Raw genomic sequence first — 18,642 nt, 5'->3', positions numbered from 1 at the left:
AAGAGATTTCGTATTACTTTAACTTCTCTGAGAAGTTTTGTTGTCTTCTAGCAAACCCGACCCACGTAATCGAATTGGCACTTTTAAACATAAATAGAGTGTTTTAGTGCAATAATTCATTTCATCCGTAGCCGGCGACAGACACATGTTCATAGTCGTACGGCCTAGTTCCCGCCATTTTTTCCCACCTTCATCCTCAAAAATCCTTCGACATTGTCGAATGTTGAAAATCTCTCCTCTTTCTTCCTCTTGCTTTCTCACTCTTCGCCCACTCAACACCACCATTTTCTCCTCCACTTTCTCTCTCCTCAATTTCCCTATAAATTTCAAGCTTCGAGCCATGTCTTCTACTCCTCCTTCTTCTACTCCACCCTCTTCTACTCCTCCTTCTTCTTCTTCCGTTTTGGCAGCTATGATGGACAAAGCTCGAGAATCTTCTAAGAAGAAAACCCCATCCCCTAATAAAAAAAACCCCAAAACTTCTTCTTCTTCCCCAAAGAAACGAAAAACCCTAGACCCATCTCCCCCAATTCCAGAAAACCCTAACCCCACTTCGATTTCTGTTGAGAAACCCCAAGAATCCAATTCAGTGGTAGAAATGGGTACCCAAAAGCCTGAATTGAAAAACCCTTTTGCCAAGAAACCTAAGGTTGATCTTAATGTGGATGAATTTGTTGCTAATTTGAAGATTAAACCGGCGAAATTCGAACCCAATTTGGCGGCGTGGTGGGGGGATGGTGATAAAGTTCCTTTTCTTTTTCTTGCTAGGGCATTTGATATGATTAAAGGCGAATCCGGTAGGATTGTGATTACTGATATTACTTGTAATGTGTTGAGGACTGTCATTGCAAAGACTCCTGATGATCTTTTGGAGGTTGTTTATCTTTTGGCCAACAAGATTGCTCCTGCTCATCAAGGTTTGGAGCTCGGAATCGGTGATGCTACGCTTATTAAGGCGCTTGCCGAGGCTTGTGGAGCTACTGAAGCAAATGTTAAGAAGTTGTACAAGGTAATGGCTTGTGATATATCTGCTGGTTTATTCTTGTAATGTAGATGCATTTTGTTGTATCTTGTATGGCAAATTATGCATGTTTTAGAGATAGTTTTGACTTTTGATTACTATGTGTATATGTGTGACTTTATGATGATAGAACTAGGTCTGTATGCATGAAAGTTGTGCAAAAATAACTGGGAAGAAAGAACTCCTATGATGGTTTAGAATGTAGAACTATGGTGGTTCTTGGTTGTTAAAACATTTCTAAGGGTTTGTTAAGTTGCATTCTGTGTCTTTATCCATCCTTGATTGTATTTGTTATTGTATTGCATTGACAGGATTTAGGTGATCTCGGGGATGTCGCCAAAGAAATCCGTTCTAAGCAAAGTATGATGCGGCAACCTCCACCACTGACCATTACCAAAGTATTTAATACATTCCAGCTCATTGCCAAGGTGGAGTGTAATTCTTATGTTTTAGCTACATTTCATATGATCTTTTCATTGCATAATAGTTTAAGTGGGAAAATGAATTTTGATGGTTTTTCTATTGTCTAATATCCTCATTTTCTTCCTTGTGGCTCTGAAATAATAAGGTTTGATCTTTTGATTAGAATTAAAGTGGAGATCTATTGGTGATTGATGATTTTTACCTCACCTCTATAGTCATCTTAATTGCATTTGTTTGTCATTTCTATAGGCATCCGGGAAGGATAGTCAAGAAAGGAAAAAGAATTATATCAAGTCACTTATTGTGGCTGCCAAAGATTGTGAACCTGTTTACTTGATGCGGCTACTTCAGGTTTACATGTGGATTCAAGTGCAATTAATTTATGTTTAAATATGTATTTCCAATTTTCATAATTATGTTGTTTTCAGGCAAAATTGCGGATTAGTTTGGCAGAGAAAACTCTTCTTGTTGCCCTGGGACAAGCTGCTGTGTATTCCGAAGAGCATTCAAAGCCCCCGTCAGATATTCAATCTCCACTAGAAGAAGTAAGTGGTGTCTAGATGAGATCTTATATCAGCACTTTGTATGGCATCAAGATGGTATTTTGACTTTGTTGATTATTGTTTTGCTGTTGTGTTCTTTGTTGACCCACTGAGATATTTAGCTGCTATTAGATGTTTGTGAACAAATTTTACTTTCTACTGAATTATAGGAAATGTATGCTACTTTCCAAAGGTCATGGTATTTGTCAGTAATAGTGAATACCCACATTTTTCTACTCAGTGGCTGATATACCGAAATAGGAAACACAAAAAAAAAAAAAAAAAAAAAGAAAAAAGAAAAAAAAAAAACAGGAGGATTATTTTTTTACATACACCTATTTCTGGTGCATTTCCTCTTCATAAATTTATTTGACATATCATCTTACTAAAAATGGATGGCTGCATATCTAGTCTCCATTAACTCTGTCTTGAACTCTGGTTCATTGAGAATGTGGTTTGGACTGTTGAATTTTTCATGGAAACTCTGAAGCTCTTAGATATGAGCAGTTTTGGTTTTGAATATTTCTACATTGCTTATATGTTTTGCTTTTGTAATAAACTTGTTTGCTACATTATGATTTCTTCATGGAGCTTAATGCTGCCTTTTGCACAAGTTTCATAGATTCTTTTTATGCAAACTGATTACTTTTATGTCTTAATGTTTTTGATCTATCCTCATGAATTCCTCTTGACAATTTCGAATTTATCTGTATCAGGCTGGAAAGATTGTCAAACAAGTATACTCTGTGGTTCCTGTGTATGATAAAATTATCCCTGCCCTTCTCAGTGATGGTGTATGGAATCTATCAAAGACCTGTAACTTTACACCAGGTGTTCCTATAGGACCTATGTTAGCGAAGCCAACAAATGGAGTTTCAGAAATTATAGATAAGTTTCAAGATATGGTATTTACTTGTGAATACAAGTATGATGGAGAACGTGCTCAAGTAATTTCTGTGTGCCTTTTCTCAATTTCTCCGATTATTGTAATTACTTAGGTATAGTATGTTAGTTGCCATATCCTTTCTCGGTGCCAAGGGTCTGAAAGAATGAGTCCTCTGCAAATGATGTTTTGAACTTATATTGTCTGCTAATTAAATGCAGATTCATTTCATGGAAGATGGTTCTGTTGAGATATACAGCCGAAATGCTGAAAGGAACACGGAGAAATTCCCTGATGTCGTTACTGCTCTTCCAAGGTACTTATCTGCGATGTAGTTCTTCTCTTGTTTGAATACTCAAGAGAGTGGAAGGGGAGAACCGAAGAAAGAGTACGGAAACGGGTACATTTAATTGTTAGGAATTATTAGAAACAATAACAGGCAAATATCAACGTAGTTGAAGAAATTCAGGTTCTCTCAAAAAAATAAAAAATTAAAAGTTGAATAAATTCAGGTTTTAAGGATTGGCACCTTATCAAGAGGCTACAATCATTAGCTGATGTTAGAGCATTTTTACAAAATTCTAGATTTACTTGTAGCCTCTATCAGTCATTACTGCTTTTTTCTGATTTTTTTTTTTTTTTTTTGACAGGATGCTTTTTTCTGATTAAAAACCCTTTCTTTTTATTATTTCCGATGATTGTAACTATGGCTGGCTCTCCTCAGCTTTCTTTTTACCTTATTTTTTTTGCAGGAAAAAACTTGATTGGCTGAAATAAAAGACCTTATATTTGCTTAATTGTTTGCTTTTGCAGAAGTCAACCTATTTTCTGAACTTATTTTAGCTGAACTTTACTTGTATTACTGAACTTTATTTTGTTTTTTTTTTTTTTTGGCTGAACTCTAACTTTAAACCTGTTTTACTAAATATATTTTTACTTGACTAAACTTATTCATGCTGAAACTTAATAAAATAAGCTGAGGGGAATGGATCCTATGCTCTATGTGGTTGTTGCATCATTTGGTGCTCAAAAGCTTATTGTGTATCCTTACTTCTGTGATCTTTTAGGAGTTACCTTGCGTAGCTTCATAGGCTGAGCCTTCTTGTAACGTTGTTACTTGGAATTCCATGTTTTATATGAATGTTTCACTGTTGAGCTTGCTATGCCTACATTATGGGGTTGTAAAGTGGCATTTCTTTTTTCTCTTGGCTTCTTGGCATCAAAATTCATATTATTGACACTTATGGTTCATGGTTTCATCTTTTAACTGATTTCTAATAATATCAAGCCTTTTAGTATTTTGATTTTGATTTATCTTGATGACTTGCAGACATGTTGTATATTATCTTCTTTATAATTTTTCTTAAGATTAAAGATGCTTTAATCTACATTTATGCTTACAAAATCATTGGTTGTTACTGTGCTTTACTGTTGTTTTCCAGATTCAAGAAGCCATCAGTAAAGTCTTTTATTTTGGACTGTGAAATTGTTGCTTATGATCGTGAGAAGCAGAAGATTCTTCCTTTTCAGGTATTGGATCATTTGGAAGAATTTATTTGCATTCTTTGTAGTATGGGCGGTGTATGGCAGCCTTTGTTCCTCAGATAATAAGCTATAAAATGAGGCATAGAGTAGCTGCTGTATTATGGATGGCTACATCAATGGTTTTGTTATTGCATATCATTCATTCTTTACAGCTCATGCTCTTTTATAAAATGAACCCTTCAGATGGCACTCATTAATTTGAATTTTTAATTTACTATGCAAGGCTTAAAATGATGAAGCAGAATAATAACAATGTTCGAAAATGAATTCCTGATCTTATTGGCATTCCTATCATCATTATTGGACTTTTCCTTTTTCCTCACTTTTATATGATTATATCAATTCCGAAGTAACTTATTTGAGAATACAATCACAAACAACCTTTATGTTTTAGCTGTACTCTGACTCAATTTATAATAACTGTTGATAATGCTTAAGGTTGCTATCATAAATCTTTTTATCAATTGTTTCCCTCTGTTAAGTTATGGATTCTGTATAATTTTTATCCTAATACTATTTTGGTGGTGGTTCTAGATACTTAGCACCCGAGCTCGCAAAAATGTCAAAATGAGTGAGATAAAGGTTGATGTTTGTGTCTTCGCTTTTGACATATTGTATTTGAATGGAATGCCACTTCTCCAGGAACAGCTTAATGTTCGTAGAAAGGTATTCTCATGTTGTATGCTTACTGTCTTCAGTACATCAATCTTTCTTCCTCTATTCTTTATTAATTTGTGCATTCTTTATTTACATTGAGTAACAAAGATTGTAATAATATTATGCTGCAAGCTGCTTCGTTAAAATTCTTTAAGGCCATTATATTCTGAAATGGTTGCATCATAGATTTTAGTAATTTGAAAAATAAAAAGTTAGCTACCTAATACTCACATAGCTGTAAGTTTAATCCAGCAAATAAACTTAGAGTATGTCAAGAATATTGGTTTGCTATAGGGTTTTGAATTGAATAACCCAGCATCAATATACTAACACTTACTCTCTTTGCCCAATTTTTTTGTTCCAATATTTCTCTTGGGGTGCCCAAAGCAAGATTTTGTAGCAATAACTTAAAGAACAATATTAGAGCACCTCAAATAGAAGACAGGTGTAGCATAAAAAGTTTATTAAATGACTCTTGCCTTTTGGTACTATAACGCTTCTAGATGACTCTTGGCTTTGAAACTAACACTTCTAGATCTTGATCTTCTCATACGTCCTCTTGGTGCGATCTTCATTGGTTATTTTATTGTAACTAAGCTTATAAGAAGCCCTTCTGTCTGCAACCAGCATGAATAATTGAATATATGTATGAGCAAGAGGTAAGGGTTGTCAATCTCATAAAGATTGCACTCAAAAAGGGCAAGGGAAAACCAAGTAAGAAAAGGCCAGATTAAATATTTTTGGTTACGAGTTCTTTAAAAATCCCAAGAATGCTGAATTATCCTACTGTGTTTGATTTCTCTATGGGGATATATGGTCACCCTGGAGTTGGGGGTGTTCTGGGAGGGTTAAATGTAGACACTTTCTTGTGAGGACATACCACAACAGTATTCCCAAGCAAAGTTTACAAATTTTATAAATGTCTGATAAGTAGAAACGTAAAATGTACTTAAGGCTTTATAATTATTGGAAAAATTTCTTGAATTAATGTGTTTTTCTGTTCTGAGAGCATCTACATTGGTTAGAAATTTAGCTCCCCATTTGACAAAAAGTAAAAGTGGGGACCTTCCCACCATTGGTACTAGCTCCCCATCCATCTCTTTAATTTGGGGAGGTTAATAATATTGGAACCCTCCCAAAAGTAAAGTGGTCCCATTTTACACTATAAATTATTTTGTTAATATTACTGGGGTAGGAAAGTAGGAGGGAGAAAAGGTGGTGGGGTATGGAAAAATAGGAGAGAGAAAGTAAATGGGAAGGTTAATGAATGTATGTATGGAATTGTGAAATGGGAAGGGTATGTGATAAAGTTAGTGGAAAGTGATGTGGACTAATAAGGTGAGGAGAGAGAAATTATGGGGAGCCTAATGGATGTGGATGCTCCGATACTCTTTGTGTTTTGGTTCTATATATTTAACTTAGCCTGTTGTGTATACTGCAGCATCTTTATGATTCATTTGAGGAAGATTGTGGATATTTTCAGTTTGCGACAATACTCACATCTAATGATATCGAGGAAATACAGAAGTTTCTTGAAGCATCTGTCAATGCGAGGTAATCTCCTTCATGCAACTTTTGTAGACTGTCTGTAGACAAAGCTCTTAAATGTGAAAGAATTAAAGATATGACCTCTATTTCCATTTAGCAGAAGAGAATAAGTTTTATTTACACACATATTATGAGAAAATCTCTCCTGTGACCTTAGCCATGGCTCTCTTTGTAGTTGAAATTTATGTTACATCTTTTTGCAGCTGATGTTTCAGTATTAGAGTAAAGAAATGTCCTTGACTAGACCTGGCAATCTTGACCCAGACCCGATGACCCGAAATCAACCCGACCCGACCCATACCCGATCCGAAGTGGAATTGACCCGACCTTGACCCGAAACGACCCGTCCCGAAATAACCCGACCAGAAGTTGACCCGAGACCCGAAATGACCCGACCCAAAGTTGATCTGTGACCCAAAGTGACCCGAGACCCGAGACCCGAACTTGACCCGACCCGAAGTTGACTCGATACCCAAAGTGACCAGACCTTTAACTTGAATTAATTGACCCAAATAGACTCGAAACCCAAAGTGACCCAAACTAAGATTACCTTATATTTGAAATGACCAGAATCTATTTAAGCTAACGATTTGACCTAAGCAAATCGAAATAGAAAATAACCGCAATCAAACTGACTTAATTTTTTTTTTTTTAACTTGTAATGTGTAACAGTGTAAGTAATTTTCATATTTTGAGCATTACTTTTCTCAATTTCTTCGGCCTTTTCTCTTTATAAATTATTAAAAATTCGTAAAAAGATTGAAATTTAACGACTATTCTATGGAGTTTGTCCATAAGATGAGAAAAAATTTACTAAAGCTTGAAATAAAAGTCACAATTCTCACAAGTCTAGAAAAAAAAAATAGTACAATAATAATGAGTACATAATGTTCAATACCAAATGAAATTACAAAATATTCTAAATAATTATACTCCAATATTCGACTCTTAAAATTGTTGTTGACAATTAACACTTGGAGCCGCCGCCCAATCCACATAAGAACCAAAAAATCCATCATCCTTATTTGCTACATAAATATAAAAACAATAATATAAGCAAATACACTATAAATGATAAGATAAAGAAACAAGAATGTACAACTCTAAACAAGAATGCAGGAATATGAATAATACTTACTTTCAAAAGAGTACATCCAACTACGAGTTGTTATTAAAGCCTCCACATTTTCAGGAATTGATGAACTTTTCCATTTATTCAATACTTGACTCAAAGTTGATTCGGAAGCGACGGTTGTCAATGGCACGGCCAAAATATCTCCAGCCAAATGAGAAAGGCCTTTATATCGATGCTCATTTTCTTTCCTAAAAGCTAATATGTCAAGCTCCGCTTTCCGATCTAGTTTAGGGTCCTCAAGGTAAACATCCATCCAATATTGACCTCTCATCAAAAGAAGATGAGGCCTCTTTATCGTCATATTCTTGAATTCAACACAACAAGTCAACGACAAACCATAAAACACATCACCAAACAAAACAACATAAACTTAACTTGTAATCTTAATAACAACTACTTAACTTATAACATAAACTTAACTTATAATCTTAATAACAACTACTTATAATCATAAAAAAAAACAGTAATTGATAGAAAAAATAAAGTAAACACAAGAAAAATTGAAGGCAAATATGTAAAAATCAGTCTAATCAATAGATTAAGAATGAAGGATAATCAAAAGGATTATAATTGACAGAAAAAATAAAGTAAACACAAGAAAAACAGAAGGCAAATATAAGTTAACTGCCAAATAGCCGGGTATTATAACTAGTAATTTCACATAATGACCTACTAAAATTATTTAAACTCAGGTGGTGTGGTTACATAAGTGCTTCTTAGTTTTTCCTCAACTTTAATATGAGAAAGTCACAAGGGTCCAACTTTTTGACTTTCCCAAAAAAAAAGCAGAGAGAAGAAAAAGTGTTGAAGTAGAGTAGAACATCATGTAATAGGATGAGTGACAAAATCTATAACAAATAGAAAAAACAGGCAAAAGCAATTGGGAAGGCAATCTCCCATCACATGGAATCGAGAAGAAATAAAGTAATTTTCTAATGAAGTTCCAAGAAAAAGAGTTGAGGTCGTCACAACAGAGTACAAAACATAAAGGCTTGGCAATTAAAAAAAAGTACGGAGTACTTTTCAAGTATCTTTAATTAATCCCAGCTACAACGTCAAAAAGCTCAGAATACCTCTTCACAACAAGCTAGTATATAACTTCTAATTCTAATAAAGTAAAAAAGAGTAGACGCATCAACTTGCCCAAGTTTTCAGGGTCAATAGATCTTTTCTACAAAAGCTTTAATATAGGCATACAAATACAGAATAACTCTCTCCATTTACTAGCCAACATGCTAAAAGATCCAAGCATAAGTAATTATGATAGGCTTTAATCCTAATAAGGATTTGAAGGGTTTGTCAAAAGCTGATGTTTAAAAAGGAGGCAAATTATGCTTAAATTGTTTCAAGTTCCTGAGAACGGCTAAAAGACATGCACAGATGTCAAAATAAAATAACAGAAGAACAATTACCGCAAAATAGTAGAATTTTCGCTTGCGGTTTCCAGCTGAAGTGCTGCTTATGGAGGCTCTGGAATGTGAGGCATGTGCCATATCAGTGTTGTTGTTCAATCTCGATGATGATGTTCCGGTTTGGGCATATAGCTTATAAAATTTCTCCAACTTAAGATGGAGATCACTAACTCTTATGGTAGCCTCAACATCTCCAAATATGTTTTCATAACAAACTTTAGCACTGATAATTTGCAACGAGGATCAAGAATCATAGCAAATGCAAATAACATGCCATAATCATCTTGTTCTGAGGTAAACCAATACTTATCAAACTTGCTCTTCATTTCTATTGCCATTGTCCTCAAAACATCATCATCATCGTGCTCCAACTCTATTAAAAGCATGAGAATCTTCCAAACATTCCCAAAATAAAGATTTGAGGTAGGATACTCACTTCCCGAGAACATCTTAGTTATCTCATAGAAGGGTTCTAAAACATCTCGAATCTTCTCAAGAACATCCCACTCTTCAAAGGTAGGACACCATTTTTGAACTTCAGACATCTCCCTAAAAGCCTCACGATATAAGATAGCCCTATCAAGCATCATGTACGTGGAGTTCCACCTCGTAGGAATATCAAGCCACAATGATTTTGTTTTTTTTTTTCTTAGCTAGACTTACACAAGATCGAAAAGTGTTTTTTCTTGTTTCAGAATATTTTATCTTCTTCACACAATGTCTTACTTTCTCAACTATATGTTCAATGATCTTAAGTCCATCTTTAACAATGAGATTTAATACATGTGCAACACATCGTACATGAAAAAACTCATCATTATACAACAAAGCATTTCGTGCAAGTAGAGTTTCCTTCAAATAATCTTGCATTCTATCATTACTGGATGCATTGTCTAATGTGAAGCAAAAATCTTATCATCAATTCTCCAATCTTGAAGCATGGGCAACAGAGCAGCATACATGGTCTTTCCGGTGTGTGGTGAATCAATAAGACTAAAGTCAAGCATTGTACTAATTAATTTCCAATTATCATCTACATAGTGAGCTGTTAGAGACAAATATCCCTCAGTTTGACAAGAGAGCCTTCAAAGTTTTATGCATTTTTAAACAATCAGCTTTAGCAGTGTTCCTACAAATGAATTTTACATCATCACTTAAATATGCATGAATTTCTCTATTACCATCATGCTCACCCCAAGAGAAAGCATACCCATGTTTTATTATGGCTTTAGCTACCAGATTTCTGTACACAATTTGGTTAAAGATTTTACCTTTGTTTGAATTGTTTCCTCGGTTTTTCAAATATTTCTCATATGCACTGCATTTTCGTAGATGTCTTTGCATATTTTGGGTTCCATAATGGGGGTCGGTTATGAAGGATGCTTTTTGGCAATGTTTGCAAATTGACCTCTGTTTCCCATCACTAGATTCTATCTTGTCAAATATGAGGAATTCCCGCCAAACTAGACTCCGTTTCTTTTCTACAGCTTGAAATCCAGATTCCATAGTGCTCACATTGTTGATTTCAACTGTAAGTTCAGGATCACCGGCTTCTGTACACCATCCTCTGTTCCCTCTGGTGAAATAATAGGCTCGTCGTAAATAATATGATCATCCATTGCTGCAAAAAAAGCAAGAATAATATCATTAGTTATTGTCAGATTAAGATAAGGTGTGCAGTGGGAAAAGCAACCTTCTGTTTTTAAAGATGAAGATGTAATCAATTATTCCATGAAAAAAAAGGGAAACAGCAAAAACAAAGGGGTCTTGATGGTCATAGAGAAACCTAAAAGAGTTTGGAATAACTTCTGATCATGATGAAAATATGGCAGAATTGATTGCCAATCATTAGGATATGAAATTCTAACACTGAAATAGGTTCATATTTCGACAGACAATGCAGTGAGAACTGAGAACCACATAAGTAGTTCAGAGCTAAACAATTATGACTAGTTGAGAAGCAGTTTAGTCATACGATGCAAGAAAGGAAGCTTTCACAATCCCAATTCAAGCTACTTTATCTGGGCATACATATACAAAGTTTTTGAGCTATGAAAAAACCTTAACAGTCTCTTATTCAAGAAAAATGGGATAAATATTATACTCAAGAACCCTAAATTGGCTATCTTTTCAAAAAGCTTAAATCTGATAATCTGAAATTAAGCTCTAAATTGAGACATTGATTGATATTCAATAATCTAAAAAGAAAATCTTTACTTCAAAGGCTGGCTTCAATGGAGGAGAGAAAGCTTAGAAGGCGCTGAGGGAATGGAGAACCACATGCAAGCCAAATTAAGCGCACCTCAAGTACATGAAGCTCGTGAATTGGCTTCCTATTAGTGAAAAAAATTGCAAAATCAAAACCTAATCTCAAAGTATCAAATTAACATCAATCAATCACAAAACTTGAATTGAAAATCATAAAATTTGAAACAAAAAACCGCAATAAAGAAGAGGAAGATAGAAAGAGGGAAACCTTGCCTTGCTGGAGCACTTGAGATCAGATGAGTAGCATAAGATTAGAGAAGTCAGAATAGTGAAGACAAAAGAGAGAGTGAAAACGGTTGTAGGTTTTTTTTTTCCTTGTTTTTTTTTAGGGAGTGTAAATTCGTAATTAGGTTTTTTTTTTTCCTATTGTTTTACTTTTATTTTTGTTTTTTGTATTTTAGAATTCTTTACTTTTACTCTTGGAAATTTGGAGGGAGTATTCCCGCTAACAATTTTGGAGTTTTAGCCATTTGGGGGGAAGAATTTCCCACAATTTTTTAACCAAGTTAAATGTTTTATTTTTGTTTTCCTCTTAAATTTTCACTTTTAAGTTGTAACTTTGTTAAAATTTCATCTTATATCTGAATATGAGAATATTTCACTTAATTAATAATACCTCCGTTTTTTTAAGTTGACACATTTTGACTTTATTCACACACTTCTCTTTAACCGTATTTTGTGTTTTATATGTAGTGAAAAATATAGTCATGTAGGATCTTGTAACATTCGTCACGGTATTTATTTTCAAAATATCAACTTTTCATAACTTTTTATTATCGGTGATTAAGGATATGAATGGCTGAAGTTAAGCATTAGCAAACGTGACTAAAGAAACGTGTCAACTAAAAAGAAACGGAGGAAGTATCATATTGTGTTGTGCACCAATTACCGTTATTATAAGTTTATAACTGAATAAATTTTTGTTTTTATAAATATAAATATCAATATATAATGCACGATAATGATCTTATATTCAATCAAAAATTAACATTCATTTATTACATTAGTTTAGTTGTTTAATTGAGTAGTAGATAGATACAAGCATATTTGCATAACTGCAATACTTCATAATTCATTAGTTCATAATATACTAATACTCTAATAGTGATGAGACGCCCTATGAACTTATGAAGTAATTTAGACGCGGAGAGTCGGAGACTGAGCTATTAAGTAGCCCGAAAATGGTTTAATCTATCTTATCAAGTTTGAATTTGAGATCAAATTACCTTGAATAGGAAAAACCTTGTTATGAGTTTCGTTTGAAAAAAATTAATTGGAATCGGATAGGTTTACAATAATGTTGTTAATCAACTTTATAATAACATTGTGTGTCGTTTTCCACCCTTATGTTTAAGTACTTGATCACATATGTTATTATACATTAAAGCATGTAATTTTAAGAACTAATTACAAGCGAGTTTAAGTTGACTTGTTTGAATTCCTAATTAACAATGAATTTTTATCAAACGAAGCATGTTATAATCTATTTTTGATTGAATCGATCACAAAAATAAAATTGAGTATATGTTGGCTGGTTTGACCTCCTAATTTACAATTTATCAGTAAATTTAATTTCAAACAAAGCATGTCATAACATATATCTGATCGAATCGGTTAAGAAAAGTTCACAGTTCGAGTAAGTGTACTTGGCGACTTGGCGTCCATCCACGCTACTACTCTTTAAGTCTTTATTAGAAAAAAAAATATAGTCTTGTCACTCTTGTGTCATTGTGTGTACTTGTTGAAATCGCCACCACAATAAATATTTTAAGAATATTCAATTGGTAAAATTCTATAATGTAAATTACTGATAATTATAATAGGAAATCTATTATTGATCAATTTCCTTCACGGCATGCCTGCATACAAAGATTATATTATAGATTAAAATTTATGGAGCACTTAAAAAACATAGGTTATATTATAGATTATTATAAGAATAATACAAAGAAATTATTACAACATTGAACAGTGACAATGATAATAAGAGTATTAAAACTAAGGTCAATAAGAGAGTGAGGTATAACTCAATTAGTTAGAGCATCCCTCTTTGTTTCCGGAGATCCTGAAATTGATTCTCAATCTAAACACCAAAAAAAAAAAAAACAAGGTCAATAAAATTCTAACAATTACTATATGAGTATATTCCATGAAAAAAGTAGCCTTAATATATATAGTGAGTTTCTCGTCAAAAAATAAATAAATATATGTACAGAGTTGAATCTAACCCAATGCATCGACCCGAACCGAAGTTTACCCGACCCAAAGTTGACCCGAAATTTGCACCCGAAAATTGACCCGACCTGAACTGACTCGACCCGAATTGTTGACCCGATACCCGACCCGACCCAATTATCAGTCGACCCGAACTTGACCCGATAACTATCCGACCCGAACTTGACCCGATCCATACTCGACCCCAGGTCTATCCTTAACTTTGTTCCAAGGCTACTATGAGTTGGTCCAGAGTGTGATTTCATTGTTGCTCATGTGCCTTTCGATTAACAACGGTAAGCCTTTGGTAGTCATCAATACAAGATGACTCCTAATGGCTATTCAGATTTTAACTGTCTTTTTCTTCATGCTGCATTTTGAGCCTCTAGATGTGTTTATTGTGCTTTAAACTTCGAAGTGGTTGTAGAAGTATATGCAGTTCTGTATTCTATTCGTTTTGTTCCTACCTTCGACATTTATCTTTTTTTTTTTTTGGTCTAACCTCTTTTTTTCTTTTTTCTTCCCTGTTTTACAGTTGTGAGGGGTTGATTATCAAAACATTGGAAAAAGAGGCCACCTATGAGCCTTCAAAGAGATCTAATAACTGGCTTAAATTGAAAAAGGATTACATGGACAGGTAAGAACATAATTTTCTTGATCAGTATCTATCATTTCATCCTCATTGACATTCTACAAGAACTACAGATGGAAATTTTGGATGATTTGCCACATATACTGAAACTATTATACTACAGTAGATTTAATTGTGCTTTGCTAGCACGTTGCAGTTACCTGAAAGCTAAAGTGGAGCTTCAAGAGATATCTTATATCTTTAGGTGATATCTGTTTGTTAGAAATAATTTTTATGGACACATTCGATGTTTCTCTATTAACAGTTCCTAGAAAAGTGCTATGAAGAAGCAGGAACTTCATTTCAGAAGTTTGGCTAAACAAAGCTTACTTATATACTACCTCCGTTAATTATTGTGTGCAATTTTGGAATTTTTATATCTCACAAATAATAACCCAAAGTTACACATAATAATTAACGGAGGTAGTATATAAAATTTGGTTCTAAATCTAGGAAAATTTGTGAGAAACTACCTATTTTGTATCATTTATTTTTAAACAATTCCTCTATCACTCTTCCCACTTTCCGTTTTGGGCTCCTATAAGCTCTTCCCACTCTTGCTTTATTCCTTTTTGCTAATTGTTTTTTCCCTTCTTATCCTCTCTTGCACCACTTGTGGGACCCACTTAATTCTACACTCTCACAACCACGTTCTCCCTCCTATTTAAAAAACAAAAAAGGACTGACTTCCACTCTCTTCTCAATTCATTGGTAAGTGTTGGTAGAGGAAGTAGGAGGGGCTATGGATGTCGGAGTATGTAAAAGTGCTTCTTCTTTTTTAAAAAAAACAACCTATTATCATTTTTTTGGTTTTGGTATCACTCTTAAAGTCTTAATTGACATAAACCACCGATGATTTTGCCCGAGTGCCCCACTTCTAAGCTTTTCCACATGCACTAACATCCTAACTTACTAATCTACCCATGGATTGACCGATGGAATAATGGGTGGATTCCGTCAACCGGTAGCGTTACCAAACTAAAAAAAAGTTAATAAAAGGTATTATTTTTATTTATTTATTTGTTTTTAATTTTTTTTAAAATTTAATATAATTAGTTAGTTATTTCCAAAAGAAGTGCAAAATAGGTTGTACTCCCAAGATTTCTTAAAATATACTAAATGTGAATGTTATATTTTAAAAAACGAAACATATCCTTTTGTCATTTCACTCAGCTAAATCAACAGTTAATTTTACTAACACTTCTAATTCATTCAGCTCAGGAGCTCTCAGTTTTTTCAGCTAGTTTTTGCAAACAAAGGCCTTGAAAGAATTGGAGTGTGATTTAGCTAGCTAGTGAACCTGGTTGAACCTGAATTTATTCACCCCCCCCCCCTTCCCCCTTCCAGTTTGTCCTCTTTTTAATTTGCTTATATTATTCATTCAGCAGTGTTGGAGACTCTCTGGATCTGGTGCCTATTGGAGCATTCCATGGCCGTGGGAAACGAACAGGTCGAGATTACATTCATCTACTTATTCTTCTTTTTGCCATATCTGCTATACATATGAAATATGCTCCGCCTCATATAATTTTTCCTTCAGGTTTGAGTCAATTTAATTCACCCATTTTGCTGAACATCTGTGTCTGGATAGTGGATATGAATCTTAGACACATGACTACACTAATAATCCTGTTTATTTAATTAGTCTTTTCAGTAAAAAGGCAGTAAATTAAATATACATGCTCTTTCATTTGTTTCTGCTTCCGTTCTCTTTGTTATTCTCTTATCTGTAGGGTTATATCTTGAAATGAGATGCCTTTTCGCATAGTTTGTTACATCTTTGAAAATCCTTGCAAACCGATGCTTTTTTTTCCTTTTCTACCAAGGCCTGGGTCGTCTGATATAACTTAAATTTGCAGGTGTTTATGGTGCTTTTCTTCTTGCTTGCTATGACAGTAACAATGAAGAGTTCCAGAGCATATGCAAGATTGGTAATGTGTTAATGTTAATTTGTGGCTACTGTAAGTTGTTTATATGCATTTCATTTGCATTGTCTTAATGTTTGTGTTTGCTGGACATTCATCTGTCACAGGTACTGGTTTTTCTGAGGCAGTGCTTGAGGAACGTTCTTCCAGTCTTCGATCTAAAGTGATTTCGATTCCTAAGGTCCTCATTTCTCCCCTTTTTGCGTAATTCTTTACTTGGTTTAGGGACTTGAAACACTTCATGTGTTAATTTCATGTCTTTGATGTATACAGACATACTTTCGGTATGGAGATAACCTGAAACCGGATGTCTGGTTTGAGCCCTCTGAGGTAAATTTCCAAACAATCTGTCATACCTGTTATTGATTGAGCACCTATTATAAATGCCAAATATGTTTGCTCTCTCCAAACTGTAGAGGATGCACTTAATAGGCATTCTCTTTTTGGTTTTGAATGGAAACATCACTTTATATGCTTGGTTGCTTGATTCAATTTTCTGGATATGGGATGTCATACTTTTTCCCTTCATATCTCTCCTTTCCTAAAATGAAGATCTGTTTTCTAGTAGCCTTTATATCCTGTAATGCGATATCCTTTATCTTTTAATTAAAGATGATTGAAGTAATGCGACGAACTGAAATCCCGTAGGCTATTACAGGGGTAGGTTCTCCCTAGTCCCTACGTAAGAGCTTTTAGTCTGTAATGACCACCATTTCTTGATCCAACCAGTGTGCCCCCTCTAATTGTTTATATAAATATCCATGTGCAATGCTAGATACAAGTCATCGGTTTATGCAAGCTGAGTTCTAAATAATAGCTGGCTGTTATTGAGCATTGCTTGCTCTTTGCAGGTATGGGAGGTCAAAGCAGCTGACTTGACTATTAGTCCTGTCCACCGTGCTGCAGTTGGTATTGTAGATTCTGACAAGGTTTGCATTTGTATCACTTCCACTTTGTTTTTATATGTGTGTCGTTTGTTCAGTCCATAAGCTCTAGTTTACCACATGCTCTGATTTATACTACTACCTCGTGTTGATCCCCATCCTTTGTCTTGTTGTCAGGGAATTTCACTCCGATTTCCACGTTTGGTTCGTCTTAGAGAAGACAAAGCTCCAGAGGACGCCACATCATCTGATCAGGTGAAGTAATTGATCTTTATGAATCTGTTCTACATCAGTTTTCTGTTCCTAGGATACATATGGTGTGAATTTTGAAAGTAATAATAATGGCCCCTAGTATTTCACTGATAGATGTTTCTGACATTCTTTCAGGTGGCAGAAATGTACAGATCTCAAGCAAACACTCCACACCGCAAAATGAAAGATGATTTGGAAGAAGAGGACTGATACTCTGTTCCTTTTTCCCTAAATTGGTGCTAGTCTTCTGTTTGAAATGCACATGCATTCACATGCTGCTTCATGAGCATCTCGTTGAGGACTCATACTGGTTGAAAGAAAATCCCTTCAAAATCAAGCAGAAACTCTGCTCATGTACGGTTCAAAGGCCGAGGCATACTTGTTCAATATATCAAGATGCCGAGGCTTTACTGAGTTACGATACATAGAAGACACAAAGTGCACCCACTAGTCCAATCCACAGCAGTAGATTGGACTACCATTTGATCAGATTTTAACAATGTCTGGAATTCATTACCAAAGTTATGAATCTGAAAATACAATGGGGTTCTTGGATTTTTGTAGTTATAGCAACCATGTTTACTTTGGTATCACCAACCCTTTCTGCTTTTGGCATACATATGATTTGTAATCTACGACGGAATGTACATACAGTGTTTCTGAATTGGAGTGATTATGAAAGTGTACTTGGTTATTGCTGTATTTTTTACCTGTAATGAAGTTTTTCGGGAATAACTTTAGGATGCTGTACACGGGTGTACCGTGTGCCTGCTTGTTAGAAATCTACCAGTTGTATTGTCAAGGCCGTTAATGACTAATGAGAGTAATTTTGTTGACTAAACACCCATTGATGAATAGTTAAACAACTTCAATTTTGTTTATTCATCCCCTTTTTCTTTACATTAATGTCATTTTTTGTTTATATCTTCTTTTCTCGTTTGTTTTTATATAAACCACTTTTTTGGCCCCTTTTTTTTTATAAATCCCTTAATTTGCGTCTCCATTTTTGTCAAATTGGACTAAATTGTTTATTTTTAATTACTTTCTGTTATTGTTTAACAATCCCTGGTGTTCACATATTATACCTGACCCATCGTTCAAAAGGTACGTTGAATGAAGGTGTGAGCAACTTAAGTTTTATGTTGTTTTTGTCATATTGTGGTTATGTTAGATGATATACTTTGTACTTCGTATTCAGTATTCAAGTTTGTAAAGTCCAGCTCTCCAGATCAATGTTTGAGAGAGGGGAACTAAGGGAATCCCCTATTCCCAAATAAATGTAGTTGGTGGGGCTCGAACTCG

The 18,642-nt window shown here is 34.5% G+C and overlaps 1 protein-coding gene across 2 annotated transcripts; it reads left to right on the top strand.

Annotated features, from left to right (window-relative positions):
- Window positions 1-111: 111 nt before the first annotated feature.
- On the top strand, window positions 112-18,221 carry LOC110691755 (DNA ligase 1-like). Of its 2 annotated transcripts, none has more exons than XM_021868699.1 (17): window positions 112-1,009; window positions 1,333-1,449; window positions 1,694-1,795; window positions 1,873-1,989; window positions 2,703-2,933; window positions 3,091-3,185; window positions 4,312-4,399; window positions 4,949-5,080; window positions 6,513-6,625; window positions 14,184-14,285; window positions 15,668-15,729; window positions 16,139-16,210; window positions 16,312-16,385; window positions 16,478-16,534; window positions 17,056-17,133; window positions 17,266-17,343; window positions 17,476-18,221. In XM_021868699.1, exons 1-17 carry the CDS (start codon window positions 146-148, stop codon window positions 17,548-17,550), a joined length of 2,457 nt encoding a protein of 818 aa, XP_021724391.1. In that variant the 5' UTR covers window positions 112-145; the 3' UTR covers window positions 17,551-18,221. The 2 variants fall into 2 exon arrangements, with proteins under 2 accessions (XP_021724391.1, XP_021724390.1); XM_021868698.1 differs by having other exon boundaries at window positions 15,665-15,729.
- Window positions 18,222-18,642: the final 421 nt, after the last annotated feature.

Source organism: Chenopodium quinoa, unplaced genomic scaffold (assembly GCF_001683475.1).
Source record: "Chenopodium quinoa cultivar QQ74 unplaced genomic scaffold, ASM168347v1, whole genome shotgun sequence".
NCBI classification, from domain to species: domain Eukaryota; kingdom Viridiplantae; phylum Streptophyta; class Magnoliopsida; order Caryophyllales; family Amaranthaceae; genus Chenopodium; species Chenopodium quinoa.
This window is presented reverse-complemented; position numbering and strand designations above follow the sequence as displayed.

Excerpts from the sequence above, each read along its gene's own strand:
- LOC110691755 (XM_021868698.1), top strand. The coding sequence starts at position 146 with ATGTTCATAGTCGTACGGCCTAGTTCCCGCCATTTTTTCCCACCTTCA. Across the intron at positions 6,626-14,183 it reads GAAGCATCTGTCAATGCGAG|TTGTGAGGGGTTGATTATCA; the intron begins GTAATCTCCTTC and ends CCTGTTTTACAG. Across the intron at positions 16,386-16,477 it reads AAGTGATTTCGATTCCTAAG|ACATACTTTCGGTATGGAGA; the intron begins GTCCTCATTTCT and ends TGATGTATACAG.